Raw genomic sequence first — 26,934 nt, 5'->3', positions numbered from 1 at the left:
ATGCACAGAGGCTGGAACAATAGTTTATTAGATGGTTTCAGCCTGTAGAATTTGATGCTTTTGTTTTTTATTCATATATGATAGTAAACCGAATATGCATCTTGTTGGTTGAATTTTTTTGGATACATCTTCTTGGGCTGTGAGAAATCACACAGGTTAATTATATGGATTTTTCATTACAAGACTCGATTCAGCATCTTAAACAATTTAGCATTTCAGCTTTTACTAAAAAGATCTTCACCCCTCTTCGACTCTTAGGAGAACATTCGTTTTATTTTGAAACTTCTCACCGGAAGAGCCTGTGTTTATCTTTTCACTTAACGCTCGGTAATCGATGCGAGGTAACTTCCTCCTCCAATCCTGGCTTTTTCCCTCCGTAGCACTACGAGTTGTGAAGCTCGGACGGTGCTAATGTGTGAAGAAGGACAACGTAACAAAATGTATCTTAATTTTTTCTGTCTCCAAAACTCGAGTATCGAGTGAATTTATCGCTTTTTTTTCTCCACTGAGCGAAGGACCGACCATAATGTTGGCGTCATGTAGGCTCAGCTTTTCGGACTTTGGAAAACAAATCGGGTATTGTCGGTGAATTCTCGGGAGATGGCAGAATAGTTCGACCTGTGCCAGTTACAGAGCCCTCATATAAGCACTTTGACAAATAACCCTCAAGGTAAGTTAAATTCATTCTTCTATCTGAAATGTCATTTTAACTGGACTGTAATAACCCGTCTTTTTTTTTTAATGTGGGTATATAGACGTGGAGAAGTTTGCTCATTTGCTGGAAAAAGCTTCGTGACGTGCTCTCACAAGAAACCCTGTCTCCCTCTGAGCCTTTTCTTCCTAAAATCTTGGGTCTGTTTTGGCATTACAGCCAAACCTGGTTTATTTAGCGTAATCTTTTTCAGCTTAGGTTCTGTGAATAAAATCGTATGTACTCATCCAATATAAATATGACTTTTACAGGAGAGATAGCTTTCACGCAGTATAGACCATCTTTTTATAAGTCGTCGCGTCAGAGAGGTGTTTTTTTTTTTTTGTTTTTTTTTTTTTTGTTTTTGGTTATTTGTTGACTAATGGTGACGTGGTCCAGACCAGAAGACTGAAAATATAAAGTCTGTGTTTTTTTTTACTACTGCGACTTTCTTTGGTTGTAATTTCAATTTCACAATCAAATCAAGCTCACAGCTTTGCAACAACTTGTGACTTGGAGTATATTGTCATGCAAACTGTTTTTGGGAGGGTCGTTCCTGCTTGATCGTGTGTCTCATCATCTCATGCTGAGCACTTTTAACATCACAATTGCAGTCCTGCAGGGGGGGGTGGGGGGTGGAGGGGCATTTGTGAACACACACTATGACTAACAATTGTCTGTGGTTTAATTTTGAGCAACTAGTTGGCACTGGAGAGACACTTAAATACCACCAATGTAATTCTTATATAAGAGATGAAAGTATTTGTTGACATGCTTTTCCTTGCAGAGGAACAATCACACCAAACCGGAAGTGGTGTGATAAAATTGCAAGGGCAATCAAACGTAAAGCCAGTAAACCTGCTGATGAGAGGGTGCAAACTTCATTACTAAGGTGTTAACGCTAGCTGAAAACATTCAGAAATAATTGTGCCGATTAACAGACGTGTGAATGGGAATGTCTCGCACAACAGAACTGTTTCTCTACTGGAATCAACTCATTGTGTTAGATCCTTGCTCCCACAAAATTACGTTCCCACATACTAATCAGGTTTTTTCCTCTCTAGTTGTTCAAATGTCTGGGGAGCTCTTGATTGTGTATTAGTTTTTTATGTTGTAGGCTGTGTTACTAAACATAGCATAGTATAATTTTGTGATGCATTCAAGGTGACACGCCTAAACCATTCAGTTGAATATATATATATATATATATATATATATATATATATATATATATATGCATGACAAACTGATTGTCAAGCATATACAGTAATAGTGTCTGGCATGGGTGGCTAATATCAACATTGATTAACCCCTCAAAAGGAATCTGAACACTAATAACCCCCACCAGTTCAAGTTGTAATACATGAATTGTTGTTGGTGATTGTTCCCAGGAAGAGAGCTGGAGGTGGACAGTAGTTGGTAATATGTATTATTTCTTCCTTTAATTATTGGATGGAGAGCTCCTGGGGGCTTTTTGGTCGGCGAAATAACATAAAGGGTTGTGTCAGGGACTCAGACGGTGCTGTTACTCGTTATGATTAGTGGCTGTGTGTTTGTGTGGTTGGTTGATGATCTGGACAATGTAACCCCACATCTGACCAGTCTGAGATCCGTGGGCGCCTGGCATTCTCAGTGGCTTGAACCATCAAGTCTGGCTGATAGTGGTCGGATAAAGGGACGTCAGTCAGTCTGGGGGCTGCGATATGATTCAACTCTAGAGGATCTTGGGGATCCTGTTCCTTCAATCTGAGGTAACATGCACCAGCCTGATTGTGGTGGCTCACCATGCTATTGTCTCCAGCCTCTCCTTGTCTCTTGGTCTACAACAATGTCATTGTTTGGGTTTGGTTCAGTGTCATTGTTTCAAGAACCTATCTGTGGTAACTTGTGCCTTAACCAGTTACGTGGTTATCTGTGCCTCTCAGACTAACAATGTATTGCCCACAGTAGAACTGGTTTGGGGTGTTTTGGCTAGTGTCAGGATTTTCCTTCTTAAGTCTGTATTGAAGAGGCCTTAAATGCGTCTGATCTGAGATTTATTTTTGGTACATTCATATAGCAGCTTCTCCAATTTGAGCATTTTTGTTTTTGTAAGATTGTATCTAGATTGTCTTGCACATATCCTGGCCTCTGTACATCAGTGCATTACTGTAGCTGTTCTTTCTGATGGCCATAAAGTGTATTATTTTCCCACAGAGGTCTGAGCATTTCATGAAGCATCAGGCAAGGGGTTTGTGGTGGGGGGGTGGGGGGTAGACCTCCGATAGCAATCATTTCTCTGTGCGCAGTAATTTGGCTGTCAGAAGCAGCTGGCAGTTTGGGTTGGAACAATATGCAAGTGGAGGGAGAGGGAAGCGCTCACTCCAAAAAACCCTGAGAGAGTGTTTGGGGGTTGGGTGGTGTGTGTATATGCATATGTGTGTGTGGAATCAGGTTACACAGTCTGTCATTAACAAGAGAACTGCAGTTATGAGACCAAGATAGACTGCTTCAAGTCTGAGCAAGAGTCTAGGGCTCATTGCTCGTCCACGTAGGTGGCTCTCAAGTTAGGGAAGAATGGGAGGGAGGGGGCAGGAAGAAGGAGGGAGGACAGAAAGGGAGCAGGATTTGGCTTGAAGTCTAGCATCTGAGTAGCAAACCAACCATCGGCTATCATTCTTCAGATTTTATCCATTTTTGTGTGTGTGTGTGTGTGCATGTATGCTGACTTACTAGAAAGTTTGACTAGCAACAGACCTGGCATCAGATGAGGCAGCAGGCTACAGAGGAACACAGCACGTGGGTTGAATTTGCTTCTACTCTATGCTCGTGTCCAGCTTTTTAGAAAGGGGCCCTCTGTCTGCAGTGTTATTTTTAGTCAAAAAATCCTTGAGCCTTTTAATAATCATCAGCCTTATGTAGCCCAAACATATCATGATGAGAAGCGCTGTCTGGGACTTGCGGGCACTGCAGTCTCAGCAGGACACAGGAAGTTCGAGGGAGAAAGAGAATGAGATAAAAGACCGCCTGTGTATCTGCCAGATTTTAGTCTCGTATCAGTGTTTGCTGTTTGAGAGCTTGCTCTGTTCTTCTGGTGGCTCTGCACAGACTTATTGATTCCTCCTATTCTCTGTTCACATGTGGATGAAGACCAGTGGAGACAGAGAGAAGGGAGAAGAGACACTGCTGTCTGCACAGATGCACACACACATAGATCTGCAGTGCTCGTGGCTCCTCTCCTCTCTCCACACTAACCCCAGACTGCACTAGAGACAGTCTGCAATACACATTTTATGAGCCCTTCACTCGCTTCAGTGCTCTTGTCTTATCGCTCAGCTGTTAGGGGGGAAAGTTATGGCTTTGTTTCAGTTGCTGCCTCCCTCTGATCTCATTCCTAGTCCCGGGCATGGGCTCTTATTTTGTGTGGGCACTTTGTCTGCGAATTGAAAATAATCTGTTTCATCTCTCGGGTCATGGGGTCGTAAACTAAAGTCGTTCTGATATGATGGTAGTGTTTCAGCATCACATTGATGGGACTTGCTCGAATTAGTCCAGTCTATATTCCACATGTTTGAGCTTAAATGGGGCATTTATAATTTTTTGGTCATTCATCGGTTTTGACATTCAAGCAGGGCCAGGCAATGTTGCTGAGATCAATATCACAATATGAACATAAAAAATGTGAGCGGATATCTAACTAGAAAATATCATTCAATCAAATAATTCCATTTGTTTCAAAGATTTCAAAGAATACTCATCATCACCATCTCTTACAAGTCAAGTTAACATGTTAAATGCCTTGCAACAGTTGAAAACCTAAAGGTATCCAGGTTATTGAAGAGTATTTAAAAAAACAGCAATTATTTACATTTGGGAAGCAGAAACCAGATAATTTTTGGCAGATTATCTTAAAAAATTACCAAAGAGTTAGTGTTTGTATTCAGGTCAGTTTGTGAGAAACGGTTTATTTCTGGTCTTTTTCCTTAGAAGTCTTTCCTCTCTGGAAGACCAGGAAACTCCCAGCCATAAAAGACTCCATTGGCAGCAGGATGTAATGGCCGGGTCAGTCGTGCTACAGAGCATAGTGCTGTATTCACATTCATTGTTTTGTTGCAAGCTGTTTGTGGAGTGATTATCATCAGAGTGGTGAATGCTTTGGTTGATGTGTGCGGGTCACACAGCGAGGGTTGTCATGTTAGCCCCCTGACTCCTGTAGTTCTGTCTCTAGCAGAGTTGGAGCAGAATCAATCAAGACTAAATATTCCCTGAGTATCAGCACACACAGTTCTTTGGTCTGTTTGCCTAATTTACATGTTTCACAAGGAGGGAAGTCTGTTTTAAGGGTGTACCATGATACAAATCAAGGTGTCCTTTTGAGAAAAGTATTGCCCTGGAGCAGTGAACTTTGTGAGATGGTCATTTGGAGGGAGAATGTTTGTGCATTCCTCTGTTGGCAAGTATAACTCAGGGCCATAAAGACAGTGTTTGAATTGGCTGTTTTAAATGTTTTGATGGCTGTGTGAAAATGAATGTCTAATTGCTATGGTGACAGTTGCGTAGAACACTTGTGGTGTCTTCACAATGCTGTAAAACCTACCAAGTTGTGTCTCACGAGACTTCATGCAACACAAATCCACAGTAAAACTTTGCAAGAACCACAAAAACTGCTGTTCTTGTGTAGAAATATAAGTGTGTATGCTGAGGCTTTGCTTCTTTGTGCAGGTGATGTTCTACATTATCATGACACAGAACAGCTATTGTAAGCTAAACTCTCCCTGACCTTAAGTCTTTGTTTCTGTGTTAAGCTGTCTCTCACAATTATTACCCTCGGGCAATCTTTTCCTGTCTGCAAACAAATCAAACTTTGTCATAGAGTTTCAGTCATAACACAAGTAATTAATCATACTGAAAAATGCTTGTCTCGGCCTGGCTGAGTGTGTCTGAGTGTGTCCAAGTGGTGGTGTTGGTGCAGAGGTGGAAGGTAGGGTGAGACAACAGCAGGAAGAAAAGGCAACTATTGTCTCTGATTACATTTGATCTAGGCCGAATACGCTGAGTGTACACCCTGGGTTGCACTGTATCCAAGGAACAAAAAGCTGCTATGTTATTGCCTACCACAGTGAATGTGTGAGTGAGAATTGAACATAAGCATTTGCATTTGAGTACATTCCTCACATTGTGAAAGCAGGCAGCTGCTCAGATACTGTAAGGCCCTGAGAGATGGAGCCTGGCTCGACTTGATGGGGCACTGCAGATTCCACAAACTATTCCAGGGGGCCACAGAAGTCCGTCTTTCATCTGCCATTTGATGAGGCCATTGGCCAGCGAGGTGTGTTTCTAAAGGTTAATGAGCTTTGCTTTCCCATCAGCAGAGCCATACATCTTTCACACACAACTCCAGTGTATGACTCAAAATATTACAAAGGGGTCAACCGGTGATTCATCGTGACGCCAGACTAAATCACAGCACTGCATTGAGTCAAAATAATTTCAGCACTGCTTTCATTATAATACCTTAGTTTCAAAATAAAGAAAAATCTTAGTCTGCTGGGTTTTTCGAAACCTCATATTTCAACACTTTGCCTAGGATTTTTTTGAGCTGTGCTTCTCCGCAAATATGCAACATCAGACCTGCATTTGCACATTAATAGGGAAATATCCTTAAAATGACCTCGGAATGGTTGTCAATAGGGTTATTCATGTTCACCTTGTTGTGTGCTTGTTCATTTGTTGGTGGGTTTTGACACATGAAGGCCTTTGTAGGCCCAGATAGCTGTAGTAATAAATGCTGAAGAATGAAATGCTTCAGCACAGAAAGTTTCTTAGACTATTTTGGCTGAACATGCATAAAAATATAAACCTAATGAGCCAGTCTGAAAATTCAAAAATAATTAGACTAACAAGACGCGTGTATAGGACAAAGTTGCACCAGTTTAGCCAAAGTTTGTACCTCTTTGAAGTTGGCACCCCATATGATCATGATATTATTCAAACCATTGTGATTTGTTTTTGTACATTTGCACAGGAAAGAAAGATCAAAATTTGCATATTACACTACATTTTTAAGCATGGGCCTCAGCACCCCAATTAACACCCCAATGACTTCAAAGTAGTGACTCATTCATTTGCGCATCTTTTGTGCAACGAAAACCAACATTTTTTCTTCATTAATTCTCCACTTATGAACTTTACACATCAGATAAATAAACTGAAAACTTGTGAAATAATGAAGCACAGATGTTTGTCTTGGTTGCAAAACAATGTGCAAACGAATGAGGCCATCTCTGAGTTACTTGCTGACAAAATAAGCCTATTCTTAAAATTTTAGTCTACAATTTCTCAAAAATAATTTGATCACAGTTTTTAATTTTGTGTGCACTGAAATGCACAAATGATTTGAAATTGTTTTATTTATATCCTGATCACATGGGGTGCCAGCCTTACGGAGATGCAGTGTTACATAAGTTTAGGTAGTATTTCCTACAGATGTCAGTAATTTGGTAAATTTGGTAAATCCTTTAATTAGATGCCCAATATGGTCCTAGATTGCACCTAGAGATAGACTAACAGTGGATGTAGTGCTTTGACAGCCTCATCTCAAAATTCAAATGGTGTCAGAAAATTAGGTCTCACAGTGGGGCTGCTGTTAAAAGCTATGTAAGGCTACAAAACAACAAATCAGAATACAGCATGCAACAATGCAGAATCCACTGGACAATGCAACACTGTAAGTGGCATTTCTTAATAAACTAAAAAAATGTTTTGCTACTGCTTAGGCCAAAGTGTTTTTTTTTGTCTGGATGATGTGAGTTGATGACATGTCTCTTTTTTTTTTTTACATCATAGACCTACATTTCACCAGACATTCGTCACACAACCTGACATGCTTCAAAAGTGATATTGTACAGCCTGACACAGATTTGCTACCAAGACTTTATTAGACCCTTGCACAGTGTGACATGCAATGAACCTGCAAGATTGCTGATATCTCAGTGTGTAGGGGCTTTAAGCCAAATGCCAACTACACAACAAGCTTACCACGAGATGACGGGCATCGTAGACAGCAGGGCTCATCAGATTTATCCTAAAACAGTTTGTTTCAAGGTATTTTAGAGGTGTAATTTAAATTTATGACTGATGTTTGAATTATTAGTGTGCATCCCTCCTTTTAAGGTAAGATTCATCGTAATTTTACATTTTACTCAGTTTGTAAGCACAGGTGTATTGAGTGTGAGTGTGTATTCTTTCATATCCCAGTAAAAAGTTAAGGTTGTGTATTACTGTAGTTTTAGTCAGCCCTCGTGTTGTATTTGACTGTAGGCAGAGAGAGGTGAATGTGTTGATTTGCTGTGCTGTAGTGTGAATATGAATGTGGGCTGCTGCAAAGAGGACGACTTTCGCCCTCAGGTCTGTATTACACCCACATCCACCTAGGAGCGAACCATCTGTGTGTCCCTGATGGCATGCTGGCACTTTGGCTGTCTGGGTCTGGGTTGGGGACAGGGACAGGGACACGAACAGCAGGCTCCGCATTGCCCTCGTCTCTGCCTCTTTCTTCCCTTGCCGTCCTGCAGTTTGCTGCAGTTTCCTCGGTGCTCGGGCTATTTGTGCCATGGTAACTGTGCCAGCCTGCCAGCTCAGACACAGATTCCACCTCTCGTCTCCCTCTTTGCCAGCATGATGACTCAGCAGCTCCTGCAGGGCTTCCAGCCTCCTCCCTCCTCAACCTAGTGATACACCATGCTCATCAGACAGTAGTGTTTGTCATTCTCTCCTTCATCCTGACCTGAATACAAAACAGACCAAAATAATAAAGCATCCAGCTAGACTAATATGTTTTGTTTGTTGTTGAATCAGTTTTAAAATGCCACCTAGAAATAACAAATGGTAATAAAATATTTAATTTAACATGACATTTAAATATGTAGTCTTGTACGTAGGAATGTGTACCAGTTTCTGAAATGTATTTGAATCATCATAACTGTCTACATGTATCTCTTTTTGGGTTTAGTTGTACCAATCGCAGCATTTGAGTGGCATGTTTAACCATCATCTTCTAATCACTTTAAGCTCTGCTCAACTTCTTAGAGAAGTGCTTATCAAGATAGCCCTCTGGAGTGGAATCACTGGAAAGAGTCTGGGGAGGAAATGTGGTGTCATAAAATGGGAGCCTTGATATGTAGGATCACTTTCAAGTCCTGCTAGCAGCACTCAGCGGGAGTCAACTCTAACATACTTTTCACTGGGTCAGGTCTGTTTCAAACACTTCTCTGGGGTTATACACACTTTGGCCACTTTGTGTTGAATTCAATGTGGTCTTTATGTTTCTATTTACAAGGTCAGTGCTTACGCATCTCAGTGGTTCTGATGTCACCATACAAAATACCTGTGGTGGAGAAAGTATTTAGGTTCTTTACTTAAGTGAAACCATAAATACACACAAATTGGTCAATTTAAAGTAAGTCCTGCACGCAGACTTTAACTTAAAGGAGCTATATGTTGGTTTTTGCTATTGCTACATAGCCCACATTAGCATTAACAGCTGTTTAATTACTAGTCTAGAAGAAATGCTGGGAGTTCATCATCAAACTTCATTCCTTTACTCGTCTCGTCATGAGCTGTCTTCAGCAGTGGAGAGCAACGCCAATGTTGACTCTTGTTTTGCCTCTATTTCTATCACTTGTCTTCTGCTAAAGTTAGCGTGCTAACCAGCAAGCCCCGGTCCTGCCAGACCTTCACCATCACTTTCCAATAGTGAGTCACTTTAGTGTCCAATCTGTGCTGAAGAAGTAGTGCTGCTCAGAGGACGTATTATAATCTCCTGTACTGTAAACAAAATGATGGCCAAAGCTCTTGACAAACGACCACCCTCACCACTCAAGAGAGGACTTGCGTATAGCCTTCTTTAAGAAAAGGAACATAATTATTTTCAGCAAAATACACTTAAAGTGCTGGTTATGCATTATACACAAATATGATATGTTACATTAGTTTGTTACTATTACTGCTTCAGCGTGTTGTTAGCCTTTAAATGTAACCATGATTGAAGCTTTGTTATTCAAGGTCAGCTACCTAAAAATTGCACTTAATTGCACCAATATGAAATGTCTGAAGTTCACAGACTGAAGGAGAGAGTTAAAAGAAAGGAATCACCATCATAACAGATGGTAAAACAAACAACTCATTATTTTCATGTGTATTAATATTAGGCCGCCTTTTCAAGTTTCTATTAATTTTTGTCCTGCGTTATAGTTGAGTAAGACCCATTACTTTATGAGATCCAACAGCAATAAACATGGAAAAAATATCTAAAGTTATAATTACCATGTGGTATTCATACTGGTTTCCTATTACAACACCACATCAGAGGATATAGGAAGAGAGAATAAAAGGAAAGATGGGGATTGAGACAAATAGAAGGGGGAAATGAGAGCACACCCTTGGCAGGATGTCAGCTCTGTGAACACACACTGCAGAGTACTGCCAGAGAATTCAATACGCAGGACTGCAACACACACACACGCACACACACACACACACACACACACACATTCATACACAGCGCCATAAAGTTGACTGCTCAGATCGCAATCGGTTCTGCAGATGCTAGCCCTCCCTCTCTCCTTCCAAAGAATCCCCTCTAAGGTTTCCAATATCAAGCCTAGTACTGGCTGTGTATTCATCAAGTGAAGCCGTTAGCTGGCTCAATGATATATGAGACCAGCTAGCCACGCCTCTTGTGTTTACTAGATGTGGAGTAGTTTTTGTTTACAGTGCTTATGCAAAATAACCTGCGTAAATACAAATACATACTGTAAATTTTACACGTGTTAAAGTGCCTTGTTGCCCGGTTTCCTAACATGTGTTTACGTACAAATGTATGTAAACACATGTTGGGAAACCAGGCAGGTCGAAAGTCCCGCAGGTTTTGTTGTGCGTAGACCGGAACATAACAGCAAATGCATAACAGAACAACTTGAGTGCTTGTTCGTCATTGTGCGGCTCACTGCTTATGATTGCTCATTTAAGACAGTGTCTGCGTGGGAGAGATGAATTGAGACAGATAATTTCAATGCCCCGTTGAGGGTCTTTCAGCAGTAAATGTAAACAAAAGCACAGCAAGTTATTTACCTACACTTACTGAAGCCAGTTAGTGGAGCCTCGTGACATGCTTGACTTAGTTAATTGAGGTGAGTTATTGATCTGTCAGCAGGGATATTGTGCCAGGATATTGTGATGAATGATATATGAGTCAATAGCGAGATAACGAGTCAGACAGAACTTGTTATGTCTGGCTCTAGAAAAAGGCTCCAGACTATTGTTTCTTAGTCCTCTCCTTATCTCTTTGTCTTGTTTCCTCTGGCCCCCTTGCTTCACTGTGACCCAGCCGTCCCTCTCCCGCCAGCATGGTGCCCTTCTTTCCACTGTCCCCCGGGTGCTGCTGACACCAGACACCTCCTTGTCCCACTTCTCTTCCTTTAGCCCACCTCTCTGTTGCAGCCCTCCCTGGCCCACATGTCTCTTTCACACTGGCCCTGTTCTCTGCCCTACTCTGACCCACTGTCCCCCAGTTGCCCCCTGGCTATACCTCCCTTGCCTCCTCATGCCCTCCTGCCCGTTCCCTGCCCCCATTGCTGCTCCCCTCTCCCCTGGTCCAAGGGGAGCAGACAGAGCTCCTGATTATCTCTGTGTGGCAGCCTCTGTTTTGTGCTCTGATTAAAGGAGCAGCATGTGGTCTGTGTGTGAGTGGCCTGTACAGACGCTGCCGTTGGGCTAATGCTAACATTACGTGCTTAATCATTTATGTCTGGGAGACGGGCACAAAGGCTTGGAGGCGGGGGGGGGGGCTGCTGGGGTATTTATCAGTGGCACAGATGCACTGAGGCGCACACACACGCTGCCAAGATAACAGCCCCCGGTGCTTAGTATGGCATAAACGGGGAATGCTCCAAGCTATGATGTTTCCACAAACGCGCATATCTTGGTTATAAAATGGGCAGTTTGGAGGGATTTTTTCCTCCTATAGTTTACAGTATGAGTTAAACTGGTGGTCTGCTAAAATCTGTCTCTGGATAAAGCAAACAAACAAACATAACTACACACCGTATGTTGACGTTGCTGCAGACACATTAAATATTGAAGGATTAGACTGTCTCCAGGTCTCTAAACGATAGTATTTGGGCACCCACACTCATTCTCCCCGCTGCGCTCCTCCTCTTTCTCCTCCTCCTCCTCCTCTCACGTCTGTCTGCTCCTCTCCCCTCACTGCCAAGCAGCCTGTCCCTCCAACACACACACACACACACACACACACAGACATCAGTGCACACACACACTAGCACGCACAGAGGCGCAGCCAATAGGAAAGCACCAGTCTCCCCATTGCTTGCCAGTCAATGCCTTGTTGCCAGGACAACAGGAAGGCATGAGACCCACTTTACTTGAGCATTTTAAACTTGGTGTTGATTCTTTTTCTGAAAAACAAGAAAAGGTCTCCCTCTGTAAAATTGCTTTCTCTAATATGCTTAGGTCGACAGCTAATCCTGTTGTTATCTGTCTGTCTCTCTCGGTCTTCTGTCTCACTGAATGCTGTCCCAAAAGATTGTTTGCAAAAATATAAAAGATCCGTCAATATAAAAGTCACCATCCATTATTTTTCTTTATTAGACATAGTTGCAGGTATTAATCATATCAACTGGAATATACACATGAACTGCTTTTATCGCAACGGAGCCCTGGTGTTTATTTTTTGGTTTTCTTTTTTTCCCCTCTAGGTCTACAATGACAGCTGGGGACATGTTTCTTTTGGTTGTGATCGTCCTGGTCCTTCCCTGTTCTAGCTTGGAAGGTAAGCCCCACCCTCTCTTAACATCATGTAACACTTTTCCAAAAACACAGCTTTTCTCACATCAGACCTAAAAGAGCTGTAGCTAAAGGCAGGAGAGGTTTGTGCTAGCATAAACAGGATCTGGTTAAATTCACCACTCTTGCTGCCTCTGAATGTGGAGTTATCTGTTGCAGAGCCATCAGCCTTGTTCCTGCAAAGGAACAAAATTACAGTAGGTCACACACTGTCACTGGGGGTCCTAAGTACAGACAGTAGCTAGAAAGGTGTGTGGAGGATGTCTGTGTGTTCTTTTTTTACTCAAGTTAACATACACACAGCCTCTGTGTCTTTCTCTGTCCCCCTCAAGTGTCTTTCACGCACAGACCAAACATTCACACATTTTTTCCTCTCACCACCCCTCCTCAGTCTGTCTCCCTCTCATCTGCTGTCTCTCAGTGTTATTTTAAACAACTGCAGTGGCGGTGGAATGCAGTGGAAAGTGGAGGTTTTTTTTTTTAGGCTGGCAAACCACATTTGTCCCCATACCTACTAACTAAATCCATCCATCCATCCATCCAACCCTCCATCCATCATTCTGCACTCAGTACCCCATAATGACAAAGTGAGAACAGAATTTGTAGAAAACTCAGCAAATTTATTAAAAAGGCTGAAATATCACATTGACAGATGTATTCCGACCCTTTGCTATGGCACTTGAAATTTAACTTGGGTGCCTCCCATTTCTCTTGATCATCTTTGAGATGTTTCTACACTTACAGTAAGTCCACCTGTGGTAAATTAAAATTAATATGACAATAAATATATAATATATAAATGGAATATAAATAATTGGTATTCTACTCCACCACATAATCTATTCAAGGATGAATTCTGATGTGCTCCATAATTTCTTTTTTCTTTTGTAGGTGAGGGCAGTGTGAGAAACACTGTATGTTTGTGTGATGGATCGTCTTGCAGCAGTGGGGACCGGTGTTTTGGCCAGCAGTGCTTCACCTCTCTCTCAGTCCTGCATGGGACACCGGTCCTTCAGAGGGGCTGCATTGTGGGTAATGAAGAAGGGTCCCTGCACTGCGGAAGCCCACCATCTCTTGAGCTGGTGATAGAGTGCTGCTATGGGGATTTGTGTAACATGAACGTCTCCTTGCAGCTACCAGCGAAAGGTGTGGTATTAGCATCATAACATTTTGTTAAAAATATCCTGCCTAAACTTCTGACAGATTTTCATTGTTGTAAAATATAGAGGACTGGAGAAAAAAAACATCCTTTACATTGTTGCATATGTTGTGCTGTCTCAGTTTTTTTTCACAGATTGGTAATGTATTTGCAGTAGCTGACCTCTTCAAGAGCTTCATTAACAAGCCTAATACCAATTTGGGAAATAATTTTACAAATCTGTGCAACTGCCCAAGGACCATTTCAGTAGACTGTAGCAGTCAGCAAGATCAGCTGTATTTTCATTAGGACTGGGGAATGTGGTTACAATCAATAACACCATATTAATACAAATATTCTTTCTGCGTTGATATGTAACGGGATGACAGATGTATACAAAGTCGCATTTCAGATAATCACATTTTGTCGACTGAAATGAATGTTTGGAACTGAACAGATAAAATGATAACATGATATCATCTTATCATTGCACTATGATTCAGCTACATGTAAGAAATTATTGCCAAGACCTCTCCTTCTGTGGAGAATCATGAAATAATACATAAAAAGAAATGAAAAGTCTGGCTGGCAGGGAATCTGTTCAGAAGGCCTTCTGAATAGATCCTGTATGTGGAAAACAACTCATTCCATATTAGCAAGTGTTGGATTTCAAACAGGAATATATTTTCTGATACATTAAAAATTGAACAGCCTCAACTGACCAACAAAGACATTTTCAACCTCCATGTTTTCTGATCTGAGTGAATGGCATTTAATTTAATGGGATACTAATGGTATTGCTCTAATGGGTTTCCCCATATTTCCCCCTGTTTCTTCTTATCAGATGTAGAACTGTCTGCTGGCAGACCAGTCCTCAGAGACCAGGAGTGTGTGTGCGAGGGCGGCGAGTGTGAGCGTGACCATCGATGCACAGGGCAGCAATGTTTCTCCTCTCTGAAGATGATTGATGGGGTGGCCGTCCAACAGAAGGGCTGCCTGAGGGACGACGAGGAGGGCAGAGCCACCTGTGCCATGCCACCCTCATCGGCCCATGTTGTCAAGTGCTGCCAGGGCCATCTGTGTAACATGAACGTCACTGTGCAAGCTCCCGGGAAAGGTGACTTTGTACACATTGTACACATTTTTCTTGGCAACTGTTCATGATAAACCTTCTGTTATTTAAGATTGCGCAAAAGTTGAGGTGAGCTTTTATGAGAAAACGGTATTTGAATTTGGCTTTTTTAAACACCAGTAAAAGCAACAGTCATATTTATAATAGTCTGACTCACTGGACGTAGACTGTGGGTATAAGCCTGCCATTGGCTGTGTGTTTTACATGGCATTCACCCCCCTCCACTATCTATGTATTACTCTTTTCAGAATCCCCTTTGCTATGGGAAACAACAACAACGACAATAATCTCAGCAGCAACTACAAGTTTTGATGAATGTTTGACTTGTGCAATAAGGCAGGCTTGCTTGGTTCTTTCAGTGAATGGTTGTAAATATCTACAAAGTATATGTTTACAACATTTGCTGGGACAGGGACATGTTTTCCGAAAGTTTCATTTTCCAAGCATGGCCTATCGTCTGCAGTGAGCTAGCGAGGGTAAATTCACAGAGATGGCGTGAAAATGGTCGGTTTTCGGCAGTGTCCCCCTTAGTCATGATAATGGAGGACCAGTTGAAAACCCAGCAGTCTCAGGGATACTTGCAGAATACTTGCAGCATACGCTGGACATGACACCTCTAGGACACTGATTATAAAGTCATGTTTGTCTTATTTATTAGTAACAGTGGAATGATGCAGTCCATATACATCTTTTACTGTTATTTGTGTTGTTTTATTTTGCAGGAAATTACCCATTTTAATGGCTGAGCGCTCCTTTTCACATGCAAATTTTCCACCAAAACAAGCCCCCCTCAACACTATTTTGCTGTATCCTGGGCTTAGCACCACCCAAGATTATTGTGATTGGTTTAAAGAAAGAAAAGCCAGAGTGTTTTTCTCCCCAATAGCAGAATGATAATGGCTGTAGTCCCGGGTACTGTGGAGATAGGTCTGCCTATGTGAAACTATGTTTACTGTGATGCAGAAATAGTTTTAGGCTTACCTATTTAATCAGCCATGTCTTTTTCCTGAATCTTTTGCAGAGGAAGAAGTGAAGCCCCTGAGCAAACAGGAGCACGAGTGTGTGTGTGAAGGCAGCTCATGTGTAACAGGCAATCGCTGCATGGGCCACCAGTGTTTCTCTTCTCTGACCGTCAACGCTGGCTCCCTGGTGTACCAGAAAGGCTGCTTTAAGGTTTATGAGCAGAGCACGTTGACCTGTAAGACCCCACCTTCCAGAGACCAGATTGTGGAGTGCTGCCAGGGGCCGCTGTGTAACATGAACAGCACCGTGGAGCTGCCTGTCAAAGGTACAGTACTATACTCAGAATGCAACACAAATACAGTCTGAGAACAGTTTCTGTACCATTCTGTCAAAGATGCTCAAGAGCTCCATCTGTTGATTTCAGCGTTGAACTCTTTTAACCAAATTGCCAAAAACCCTCCAGGAAAAGTGCTGCCTAGATTTCATCTCTTCAGAATAGGAATGACCATATAGGTTAGCCTTTGCTGGTTTAGACAAAGTAACACACATTCATTCCACTCCATCATTCTCTACTGAGAGGGCTACGCCATCGGCTGTAAAATTGTCTGGCACGGCTGTTCTGGATGGTTTCTGTTGGCCTCAGTTACACCTCTGTGTGGTCACACTCCTGGCACCTCATGAAACACAAATGGGGGGAGACAGTGGGCAACTAGAGGGAGGTTTTGAATATTATTTAGTCATGGTCCACTTCCCACCTGTCCTCTCAGAGGCTGTCAGAGCTGGCTGACGAGAGCCCAGAGGGTGAAGCCACCTGGGAATGAAGGGGAGGCAGGCATCTATACACAGAGCTATTGTTGGCCTTTTTTTGCCTCTTTCACCTTAACTTTTCTCTCTACCGCAGTCTGTGTTATTATAATTTTTATAAATGAGTATTTAAACCTAAAGTACCTGCATCTTTTTCTGGTCTACATTTGGGGATTAGATTTGCGCTAAATATATGTACAAATTGTGTTAACTTTACTTGGACCACCAGCTAGGTGCAGTTTGTAATAGCATAACAATTTTTTAATATTGTAAAAAGTAGAGATCTATACCATAAACCTTGTGTCTTGTCTTGTCACATTTATATGTTTTAGTTTTTTTTTTGAGTAAATGCATCTTTATGCGTCCCTTCCTATGTGTATGAGTCAAGTCTAGTGAGCTCCTAGAATGTGTTACTAGTTATGTGTATTTAGGAGAAAGAGTTCATTATGTGAGTTGAGAAAAGGGGATCATTGTCTGTGCTGCAGGCAGAGCTGAGCACTCTTTCCCTTGGAATGTTTGGAAAGTGTGAATAGTGGTCAGTTCCTCAGGCTAACTTGATGAGATTCACTATGTGTGTGTGTGTGTGTGTGTGTGTGAATGCTTATGAACATATGCGTTGTGTGTGCACCCCCACCCTTTTTTTCAGGTCGTCTGCTGCAAACCTGTGAATTGTCTGTGGACAAGCCTCAGCATGTGCTGTCTAGTCAGAGATTAAATGTTACAGTAAAGAAGAGTTTTCCGTCAGCGTATTTAATCATGATCACCTCTTCTTGTATCACAGCTATGTTCTAACCGACACTGTTGTCTGTTGTTTACTTGAAGCAACTACACTCAGTTTTAATCATTAAAAGCCAAGTTTTACTTTACTTATTTACTTAACTTGTTCTTAAAAAAAACATTTTTTTCTCTACCCTCACAGCTGACGAGCTGCCAAATTACAGTGTGACCACACTGGCTATTGTCATCGTGGCACCCATCATCGTCCTCATCGTCCTCTCTGCTATTGCTATCCTGGTGTTTAGACGCATCCACCACAATCAAATGGAGAGACTAACATCACGAGATGCTGAATATGGAACCATCGATGGCCTTATAGCATCAAATGTGGGGGAGAGCACCCTGGCGGTGAGTAGTGGATATTATTGAGGAGGTTACCTTCAGCACAGTGTTTGCTAAGGAGAGGATGTTATCAATCATTTTGAGAGTGACAGCAGAGCCGCTCTTGCTTTTTGGATTATGGGTGGTCGAGTGATACTTTTCTTTACACCTAAATCATGGAGAGTGTCTTTAAAGTCACCCTGAATTGCAAATGTGTGCACCAATAACAAAGATGGAAAACCCCTTCTAAAATTGTGTAGTATTAACTTGAGGGATTCAGCTGTTGGATTAGTGTACACATTTGCACTATCTACAACAAGATGATATACAACAGAGACATAATGGCATTGTTTGCCATTGCCATTGTTTGTAATCAAGGCAGTCATGTGGTGGCACTGTAATCAAGAGTTTAGTTGTATATGTTGTGATTGACCAAACATGGCACAAACCCTGAACTGAAGACAACTTGGTTGTGTTTTTTCCCTCAACTGATGCTTGTCGGATTAGTCTTTTCTCCTTTTGTAAAATAATCTTAAAAACAAACCTTAAGGTTATCCACCATACTTATGATTCTTTAAGACAAGAAATGGGAGAATACTTAAGGCCAAACCAGAATAAAAGTGATCCACTGAGCCATTGGTGTCAGGCTGTAAATATTCCTTCATTTATGTGTTCAGTGGCTTTTTCAGTGCTGTTGGTTTGATTTTGACTTTGCACCTCACTTTAATTTAAAGCACCAACTTTAAATCACATTAAAATACTAAAACTCTAAATTGTAGGCACAAAAATGAATTAACTCCTTGGGCTTACCTCAGTAAATATTATAAATTTATCGATCGACTTTAGCTTTAATATATTTTAGCAGTTAGTATGGCTGTTTGGTCAACACGCATGGCATCAGTCTCCAAAAATGATTAAGTTCAATAGTGCAGACAATCACTGTCAGACATTGTGTGTGTGTGTGTGTGAGAGTGAGAGTGAGAGTGAGAGAGATGCTCTTGCTAGAATTTGAAAAAAGCCCTTAAACTCTGAAACTTGTTTTGTATCTTCAGTCATTTTTCCAGTCTGTTAGAGGAATGTCTTTTGCCAGTTATTTTCTCTCCACTCAACCATGGATTTGAAGTTTTTTGCAGAGTGGTTTATGTTTTGAGGCCCACTAAACTGATCCAGAGTTTAGGTGGAGTCCTGTGGTTAGCATTTAGTCTGAGAGACAGCCCAGCACATTCACTGGCTCACACACTGTGTAATCAAGTTGTGCGCTCACCGTCCAGCTTGTGCCCTGACAAAATACATGGCTGTTACTGTTCATTTTGTGATTCTGTATCCACCTAAGATACTAATATAACATAATGTTTGTTTTTAATTTTTGAAAGCGTTTACTTAACATCTGTAGGGATTTCTTTTTGTCTTCTTTGGCTGTCATGGAAGATCTCTTTTTATTTGCATGTCTAAACTCTTCAAATCCAATTTATCTTTAATTAAGAAACATGTAAATAACATATCCAACAGTTAAAGTATGATCAGTTATGTGTGTGTGTGTGTGTGTGTCAGAGAGAGAAATTGCTGAGTTTGGCTCTCTCTCAAGCTGTTTCCAAAGTCCATCAACACACTTGGCAATGAACGCCCCAAATATGGAGCCACAGAATGTTTGTTTCAGCATAATTAAAAAGTGCTTGGCAGCACCATGAGAAAGGTTATTAGCAAAAGTGGTGTGGCTGTGAAAAGCAAATCGGACTGAACCACATGTGCTTGTCCCTCTGCAGCCTGCTGCCCAGAAGTCGTCTCTGATTATAATAATGTTGCAGCATTCTGATTGCATTCTGTTGCTTAACGGCCTGGCCCAAATATACCCTCCTAAAAACAATCCTCCTGTACCAGAGAGAGGGATTAAACCTCTCTGCAGTGTAACTTCATTCATTTTATTGCCTCTGTCTTGCATTCCTGTGTTGTGATTCCAAATTGTCTCTCAGGCAGCTCTTGCATTATGCATCTGTTTATCTGAGGCATCACTCTTCTCTGTTGTTTTCAATCCTCTACCTCCCCCTCCCAGTTTAGTCATTTGTTTTGCTCAGCAGCTACTAACTCTGTTGCTGTGTACTGCCCTCCTGTGTCGGCACTGGCATGCTGCATGTCTTCTAGCTGAGATAAAAATAAAAGGCTTAGCAGCATTGCGCCTGTTTTGGAGTCTGGCCCTTGGATTAGATAAAATCTCCTGCGCCCCCACACCAGTCACCAGGGAGGGGGTGGCACTTCTGTTGTTTACTCAGCAGGGGGCACTCTGCACCTCCACCAATGATACACACCCACATACACACAAAATATCCTGATCCACACAAAGCTTACCCCCCTCCATCCTATGTGGGTGCCACATCAAAGGAGGCCTGCTTGTATTAGTGTTATTTGAGTCCCAAATGCTACTTATTTCATCATTTTTAGGCCACATGAATCCTTTGGGATGGTTTTCATTCAGATTGCTCACTTGCAAATATGCGCACAAATGCAAATACACAAGCCATTTACTCTTTGTTTCTGTTGTTCTCTTTCCCAGGATTTGCTGGATCATTCCTGCACTTCGGGCAGTGGCTCAGGACTCCCATTCCTTGTCCAGAGAACTGTTGCTCGACAAATTACACTCAATGAGTGTGTGGGTAAGTGTTCTGGTAGAGGCTGTTTTCATATTTACAATAGCATTGCCTCAAAAAAACTCAGCCTCCTCATTCATTTCAACGAGGCACTCCCACTGTGCTGACACAGGGGGCTCAGGCTAAAAAATGCAGTCAAGTTCTGGCGCAGTTTAAACCTCAGCAGCAACAGCATTTGGTAACATACAGTTGGACATTCAAATACAGTTTGTTTAAGGACATATATTACAATATTTTGTAGCATGTAAAGGGTTCTCTTGTTTACACATATATTGAGAGAGGAGCAAACTATTGATGCCATAATAATTTACCAGACTTGTAAATTCTTCCTTGAAGGAGTATGATTTCCTATGTCTGATTATACTTCAAACTGGATTTTCTGGTTCACATTACACTGGTAATGTACATTGGTAAACTCTCTTCTGTCCTTCATCTGTGAGACTAGTACATCTGATATATAAGATCATCCAGTACAAGCAAAACAAGCCCTTTGTCTACAAGAAACATCAATTTGAAATAAATATTTGGGTTGCAAAACAGGCGAGTGCTGTGTGGATATTCTGACATTGAGCCAGAATGAATGTGCAACAGTTCAGCAATGAAATCCCCAGAGCCAAAATTGCACAAATTTTACTTTTGAGATTGGTTGTAATATGTTAAGTGTCATAGAAAACAGCAAACATATTCTCATATGGATAAAGTTGTTGTCATAGTTATCGGTGCTGGAGGTGAAGTCACTTATTTTGAAATAAGAGGTGAAGTCATTGTTTTACACCACTTGCGTTGTCCAGGAACATGCCAAGTTAAATCCTCATGAGTGTATTTGTGGCCACTAGGGGGCAACAAAATAAGAGGACATTTACACACATCACTGGCAAGTTGTTAAGGGGAAAATGTTTGCAAGCTATTTACTCATCAAGTAAACACAGCTACAGTAGCATTCAATTGGGATTGTTTTTCTAGCCACCTGATGAATAATATAATATAATATAATATAATATAATACAATACAATACAATACAATACAATACAATACAATACAATACAATACAATACAATACAATACAATACAATACAATATAATAAAATATAAAACTGTCAGTCCTGTTTCCCTCAACTTCTGACAAAGACATCTGGGTATGTAGCTGCTCAGTGTTTGGCTTCCCTCAGCAGGCACTCAGTAACTTTGTCTGCTATTTGCAACAGGGCAACTGGTCTACAGTGAACCTTATCACAGTTATTTTTTCCTGGCAACTGCTTCCTACTGAGAGATGATGAGTGAAAAGAGGCTCAAAAGCTCCAGAGTACTGTAGTTTAATTTAGAACACATAATTTCCACACATAAGAGAGAGACATTTTTTTTAAAATGGCATTCAGTGTGAGAGTTTTTTTTTTATAATATATTTGTATAATATATTTAATACATGAACCCTGTATTTGTGGTAGTACATGTTTAATCCAAGATAATCTAATTTATTTTATATCCTCTCCTGTGTCCATCATGTACCTTGTTTTTATATATCTTAAAATATGTTGTTTTGGTCATTTGATCAGTTACACCAACATAAAACAGACATTTTTATGAGTCTCTTCTTGTCTGTGCTAATTTATTCCGTGTCTTTGCCTGCCAGGTAAGGGCCGTTATGGTGAAGTGTGGAGGGGTCAGTGGCAGGGAGAGAGTGTCGCTGTCAAAATCTTCTCCTCCAGAGATGAGAAGTCCTGGTTCCGAGAGACCGAGATCTACAACACAGTGCTGCTGAGACACGAGAACATCCTCGGTATGTAGCATATTACCCATGATCAGGTTTACCAAGCTGTGAGAGTGTGTATAGCAGGACACAACATTGAAATTGTTTTAATGTCACCTCATGTGCCTGTGTGTGGACATATTCCTTTCAACTAAAGAGCAATAGAAGATAAAAACTAGATAGATAGATAGATAAAAACTTTATGCTTAACATCAATTTATTCCTAAGAAGGATGTGTTATAAAAAGACAATTTATGTTGACATACTATATATACATTACTTATTGCTAATTAAACCCATTCACATCACTTCAGTGTCCCCTTGGTTACATACTATAGTGCATGTGTTGATAAAACCTTTAATAGATTGTATTGGTATATTTCTCTCAACATAGGCTTCATAGCTTCAGACATGACTTCGAGGAACTCCAGTACTCAGCTGTGGCTGATAACTCACTTCCATGAGATGGGCTCCTTGTATGACTACCTTCAGCTCAGCACCCTTGATGCATCCAGCTGCCTCCGCATGGCACTCTCCATCGCAAGTGGCTTGGCACATCTCCATGTCGAGATCTTTGGCACACAGGGCAAGCCGGCCATCGCCCACCGAGACCTCAAGAGCAAAAATATATTGGTTAAAAAGAATGGACAGTGCTGCATTGCTGACCTCGGTGAGATACTGACATATCTATATGATAAATATGCTATTTTTTTTTTTTCTATATGTGTGGACTTTCCTAACTTTTCTTTCCAATAGTTCCTTAAATTTTTTTCTTTGGAGATGTGGATCAGATGTACTTTTCAAATCCCTTCACAAGCAGAGCTCCCCATGTCATTCTGAACAGAGTTAAATTCTGCAAAACTTGATTATAAATTAAGTTTCCAAAGGTACAAAGTATGTCACTGGTTTTTGGGAAAATGGTTATAAAAGGACGTACAAGACGACTAGAACATTTTCACCATAAGTGTCAGATGGTTTTAACCACAGTAAAGCTACTGAAGTTGTTAATTCTATGTTGTGGTCCATGGGCATTGCATAAGAGCTGCATCTGCAGTATTATCTCTCAACTGGCATCCATGCTTTTGCCATATTTGTTTTTAATTTAGGAAGAACAACCACTGCTAAATGTACCACCCAGCCCTTAACCAAAAACACATTTGGCAGAACTCAGACCACTTCATCTAATATACCAATGTTCCATTTGCAGATACTTGAATAAAAACTAATTCAGGTTTGAGCCACAACCTGACATGTTTACAAGTTCGATGTAATAAATTCTGCTCCGGATGACGCATTATGCTGTCCGACAAACATGGAAGCGGTTGTTTGTCTCCCAAGCGAGTTGTTCTCATAGCGGGGTACATCCTGTAAGGGTGGGGTGGAGGTGGACAGGACTGTTTACAATGAGCAAGTAGCATTTCAGCTGAAAGAGCGAGTCCAGTCTTTTGTCCACACCATACTTGTCAGGGATGGGAAACATAAAACCCTCTTCGACTCAAAATTATGTTTTGACTATTTGTGACCGCCACTGTGCAGAATGACGTATTTGCAGTTTGACACTACAATGCTGTTTGCACATTCATCTGCTGAAGGGGGAAATATTGCCTGCATTCACCTCATCTCACCAGACATGTATGTATCAGGATGGTTGGGCTCACAGAACAATCATGGGCCAATATGTAGCTTACACAGTTGTGATGTGGAAACCTTGGGCCTCTAATGCTCATACACTGAGAATGGACTTCTCAGACATCTTGTGTGGATAACTGAACTTTTTGTGATCTACACACATCCTAAAGCATGTCTTTAAAGTCTTTTTGTGTTTTTATATTAGGTCTGGCAGTCATGCATTTTCAAGACACCAATGAGTTAGATGTGGGGAACAATCCTAAAGTGGGTACAAAGCGCTACATGGCCCCCGAGGTGCTTGATGACTCCATCCAGATGGACTGTTTTGAGTCCTACAAGAGAGTGGACATCTGGGCCCTGGGCCTTGTCCTGTGGGAGATCGCCAGGAGGACAGTCAGCAATGGTTAGTATGTTTTACACAACATGTTGGATTCAATACGGACCTGTCTCTTTTAAATCACTTGTTTTCCTTAATTCCATCAACTTGGCCAAATGTTTTTCTTCAGAATAAACACAGAATCATTGCTTAACTTTGGAATACATAAAAGCCTTTCTGCTGTTGATAAAAAGATTTGGCCTCAATACAAGTGCCCCCATCTACAGTCTGTGGTCTGTGGAGAAGCCAGAGGCATCTTATGTGAAATAAAACCCACTTCCTCCCTTCACTGTCAAATAGGATAATTGCTCTGTAGTAGGAGCTGGGCCTTCAGCAACACTTAAGATATTGATTTACCTCACAACACAGTAACCTCACATTTGCCCCACAGCTCCACTTGAGAGCAAGTTAAGAGCAAAACAGCCATGCCACATCATAAATCCTTTTTTATACACCTCAGTTTATTTCATGTTAGTCATTCATCAGTAGAACTAGTATTTTACACTTTATCTTAAGTGAAGTGACCTCTAATGTGAATTTTTTTCATGCTAGGCATTGTAGAGGACTACAAGCCGCCGTTTCATGACGTGGTCCCAAGTGATCCCAGTTTTGAGGATATGAAGAAGGTTGTGTGTGTGGATCAGCAGAGGCCCAACATCCCAAATCGATGGTTTTCAGACCCAGTAAGAAATGTTTAAACTGCCATTAAGTAGCGCATAATTCAAGTCTGCGTCCTTTTGATTTTCAGAAATGAGAGCATTGCGGTAATAGCCTAGTGTTGACAATTAGACACACTGATTGATTTATTTCTCCTAATTTATTTTCAGACTTTAACCTCCATGGCCAAACTCATGAAGGAGTGCTGGTATCAGAATCCATCAGCCAGATTAACAGCGTTACGCATCAAAAAGACACTCACAAAGATCGACAACTCTCTGGACAAAATCAAAACAGACATTTGAGCCTGCCTCGAGAAGAAGAGGCAGACATATACTAAAGGCCTTTGAAGACATCCAGAGGGTGGACCATCCTAGAGAAATCTCAGAAGACAAAAGACTCTGATGGGTTCAGTGCCCTTATAGTGGCACAGACCTATATTTATTTTAAAAAACTTGGCGGGACACATTTTGGCATCCAAAGATGGCTTACCGGGCATTCCTGAGACTGCCAATGGTCTTGGAAATAGGAAAATATCTACTCAACATATAACACTGTTAGAAAGGTTCTTCAAGGAAGAAACTGTTACCTGGGCATTTGAGTAGGCTTGCTTTTGTTAGAACCGCAGATTTTGTTTGACACTTTTTTTTAGTTTGAAAAAATGTCAAAACATATTAGCAGTTTCACTTTATCTCTGTAATTGTAAAGCATTGTTTGTTTGATTTATGGTGGATTCTTTTGGAAAAGAGGTCAACTTGCCAATTGAACTTGCCAATTTGTTCAGCATACTTTCTGACACAGTAACGGAGTGTTATGTTTTACTTTTTGTGTCATGCACCTCTGTTTACAGTGCTGTCAGAACAAGTTTCTTGGGATCTCATCAATCCTGTAACATTTAGTTGTACAGCTGTGTCAATGGCACTGTTCTTTTCCTGATATATCGTCCAACTGAAGGTACTCTTGCAGACTTTTTGTATATCACCATGGATTTTACATTGAATTATGTACTTGTTCTATGTTTTGTTTCTTCAGCTTTACAGACACAAATGCTAAAAGAACAAATAAAATATCTGCTAGTTGATGCTGAACTCTGTTTCTCCAGAGGCCTGTAAGTAAGCCTGTAAAGCCTGTATACTGTCTTAACGCGTGCATTGTTGTCTTAATGCGTGCATTGTCAAGTAAATGAAGTCAAACTTCAGCCTTTTTTTTATTTCTTTAACATTTTATATCAATTAGTGATTTATATTAATTAAATAGAAAAAAAAATATTTTATTTGTCTCATTTGTCTTGATGCTGTGTTTAGTAGGTATATTTATCAGCCATGCTAGCAACATGGCTCCAGGGACACACAGTCAGTCAGTCCATCCACCACTTTGGTCCCTGCTCATATATTACGACTATTGGATGGATTGCCATAGAATTTTGTACAGATGTTCATGGTTCCTGCTGCCTTTAGTCATCCACAGACTTCTCTTGTGCAAAAGAAGATGGAAAAAACTGGAAAAAACTATCTGGCAAATTTCAGCATGTTAGCATTGTCACTGGGAGCATGGTAGCATTTAGCTCAAAGCACCACTGTGCCTCAATATACAGCATCATGGCTGTAGACCTTTAGTCATATTTTACTGTGTGTTTTGATTTCTCTCATTTCAGTTTTGTTTTTCAAGGGCTTTGGTGTTGAGAAAGTATCATTGATACTGATAGGGAATCTCTTAATTATCCAGGGTCTTTAAAATCTGTATAGTAATTTTGGTCATATAGTTTTTATTTCACATTTGTCTGTCCCATCTATGGTTTCAAATCAGACCTCTTGTAAGTCCTGTACAGTGTAGAGTGGGGACTATTACAGCCTTAAAGTCTTCCAGCTCAAACCCAAATTCCATATTTCATTCATCTACAGACTGTAAATTCTGCACAATAATCTATTTCTGTCTTGTGAAAATTTTGACATCTGCACTCATAATGTAACAAATTAATTAATAATTTGGAAAAGGTCTAAAGCCCAGGCATTTTCCCTACCAGCTGTAAACTGAAACTGCGTGCACAGCGGACATCTTGGCAGATGTCAAACAGAAACAGGGCTCCTGATGGTTCGCAGACTGATTAATATGCTACAAGGGTTATGGGCCAGATGATAGAAACACAACAGTGGATGCCTGATGGTGCTGAGACACCCCGCTTGCATGTATCAACAGCTGTCAGACTTTCTGTTCA

General features: G+C 41.0%; 1 protein-coding gene across 1 annotated transcript; it reads left to right on the top strand.

Annotated features, from left to right (window-relative positions):
• Positions 1 to 325: 325 nt before the first annotated feature.
• On the top strand, positions 326 to 25,917 carry LOC139614058 (activin receptor type-1-like). Its single transcript, XM_071471193.1, has 12 exons — positions 326 to 670; positions 12,445 to 12,518; positions 13,424 to 13,678; positions 14,515 to 14,787; positions 15,824 to 16,090; positions 17,489 to 17,694; positions 20,216 to 20,315; positions 21,941 to 22,087; positions 22,452 to 22,727; positions 23,892 to 24,089; positions 24,615 to 24,745; positions 24,890 to 25,917. Exons 2-12 carry the CDS (start codon positions 12,452 to 12,454, stop codon positions 25,022 to 25,024), a joined length of 2,055 nt encoding a protein of 684 aa, XP_071327294.1. The 5' UTR covers positions 326 to 670; positions 12,445 to 12,451; the 3' UTR covers positions 25,025 to 25,917.
• The last annotated feature ends 1,017 nt before the right edge of the window (positions 25,918 to 26,934 follow it).

Source organism: Trachinotus anak, unplaced genomic scaffold (genome assembly GCF_046630095.1).
Source record: "Trachinotus anak isolate AG129_WGS33_773 ecotype Australia unplaced genomic scaffold, CSIRO_AGI_Tana_v1 ptg000001l, whole genome shotgun sequence".
Classification (NCBI taxonomy): Eukaryota; Metazoa; Chordata; class Actinopteri; order Carangiformes; family Carangidae; genus Trachinotus; species Trachinotus anak.
This window is presented reverse-complemented; position numbering and strand designations above follow the sequence as displayed.

What these genes read in the sequence shown, in the direction of transcription:
- LOC139614058 (XM_071471193.1), top strand. Translation starts at nt 12,452, where the DNA reads ATGACAGCTGGGGACATGTTTCTTTTGGTTGTGATCGTCCTGGTCCTT. An exon ending in TACACTCAATGAGTGTGTGG is followed by an intron (nt 20,316 to 21,940) that starts GTAAGTGTTCTG and finishes TTTGCCTGCCAG; the next exon opens with GTAAGGGCCGTTATGGTGAA. An exon ending in CAGGAGGACAGTCAGCAATG is followed by an intron (nt 24,090 to 24,614) that starts GTTAGTATGTTT and finishes TTTTCATGCTAG; the next exon opens with GCATTGTAGAGGACTACAAG.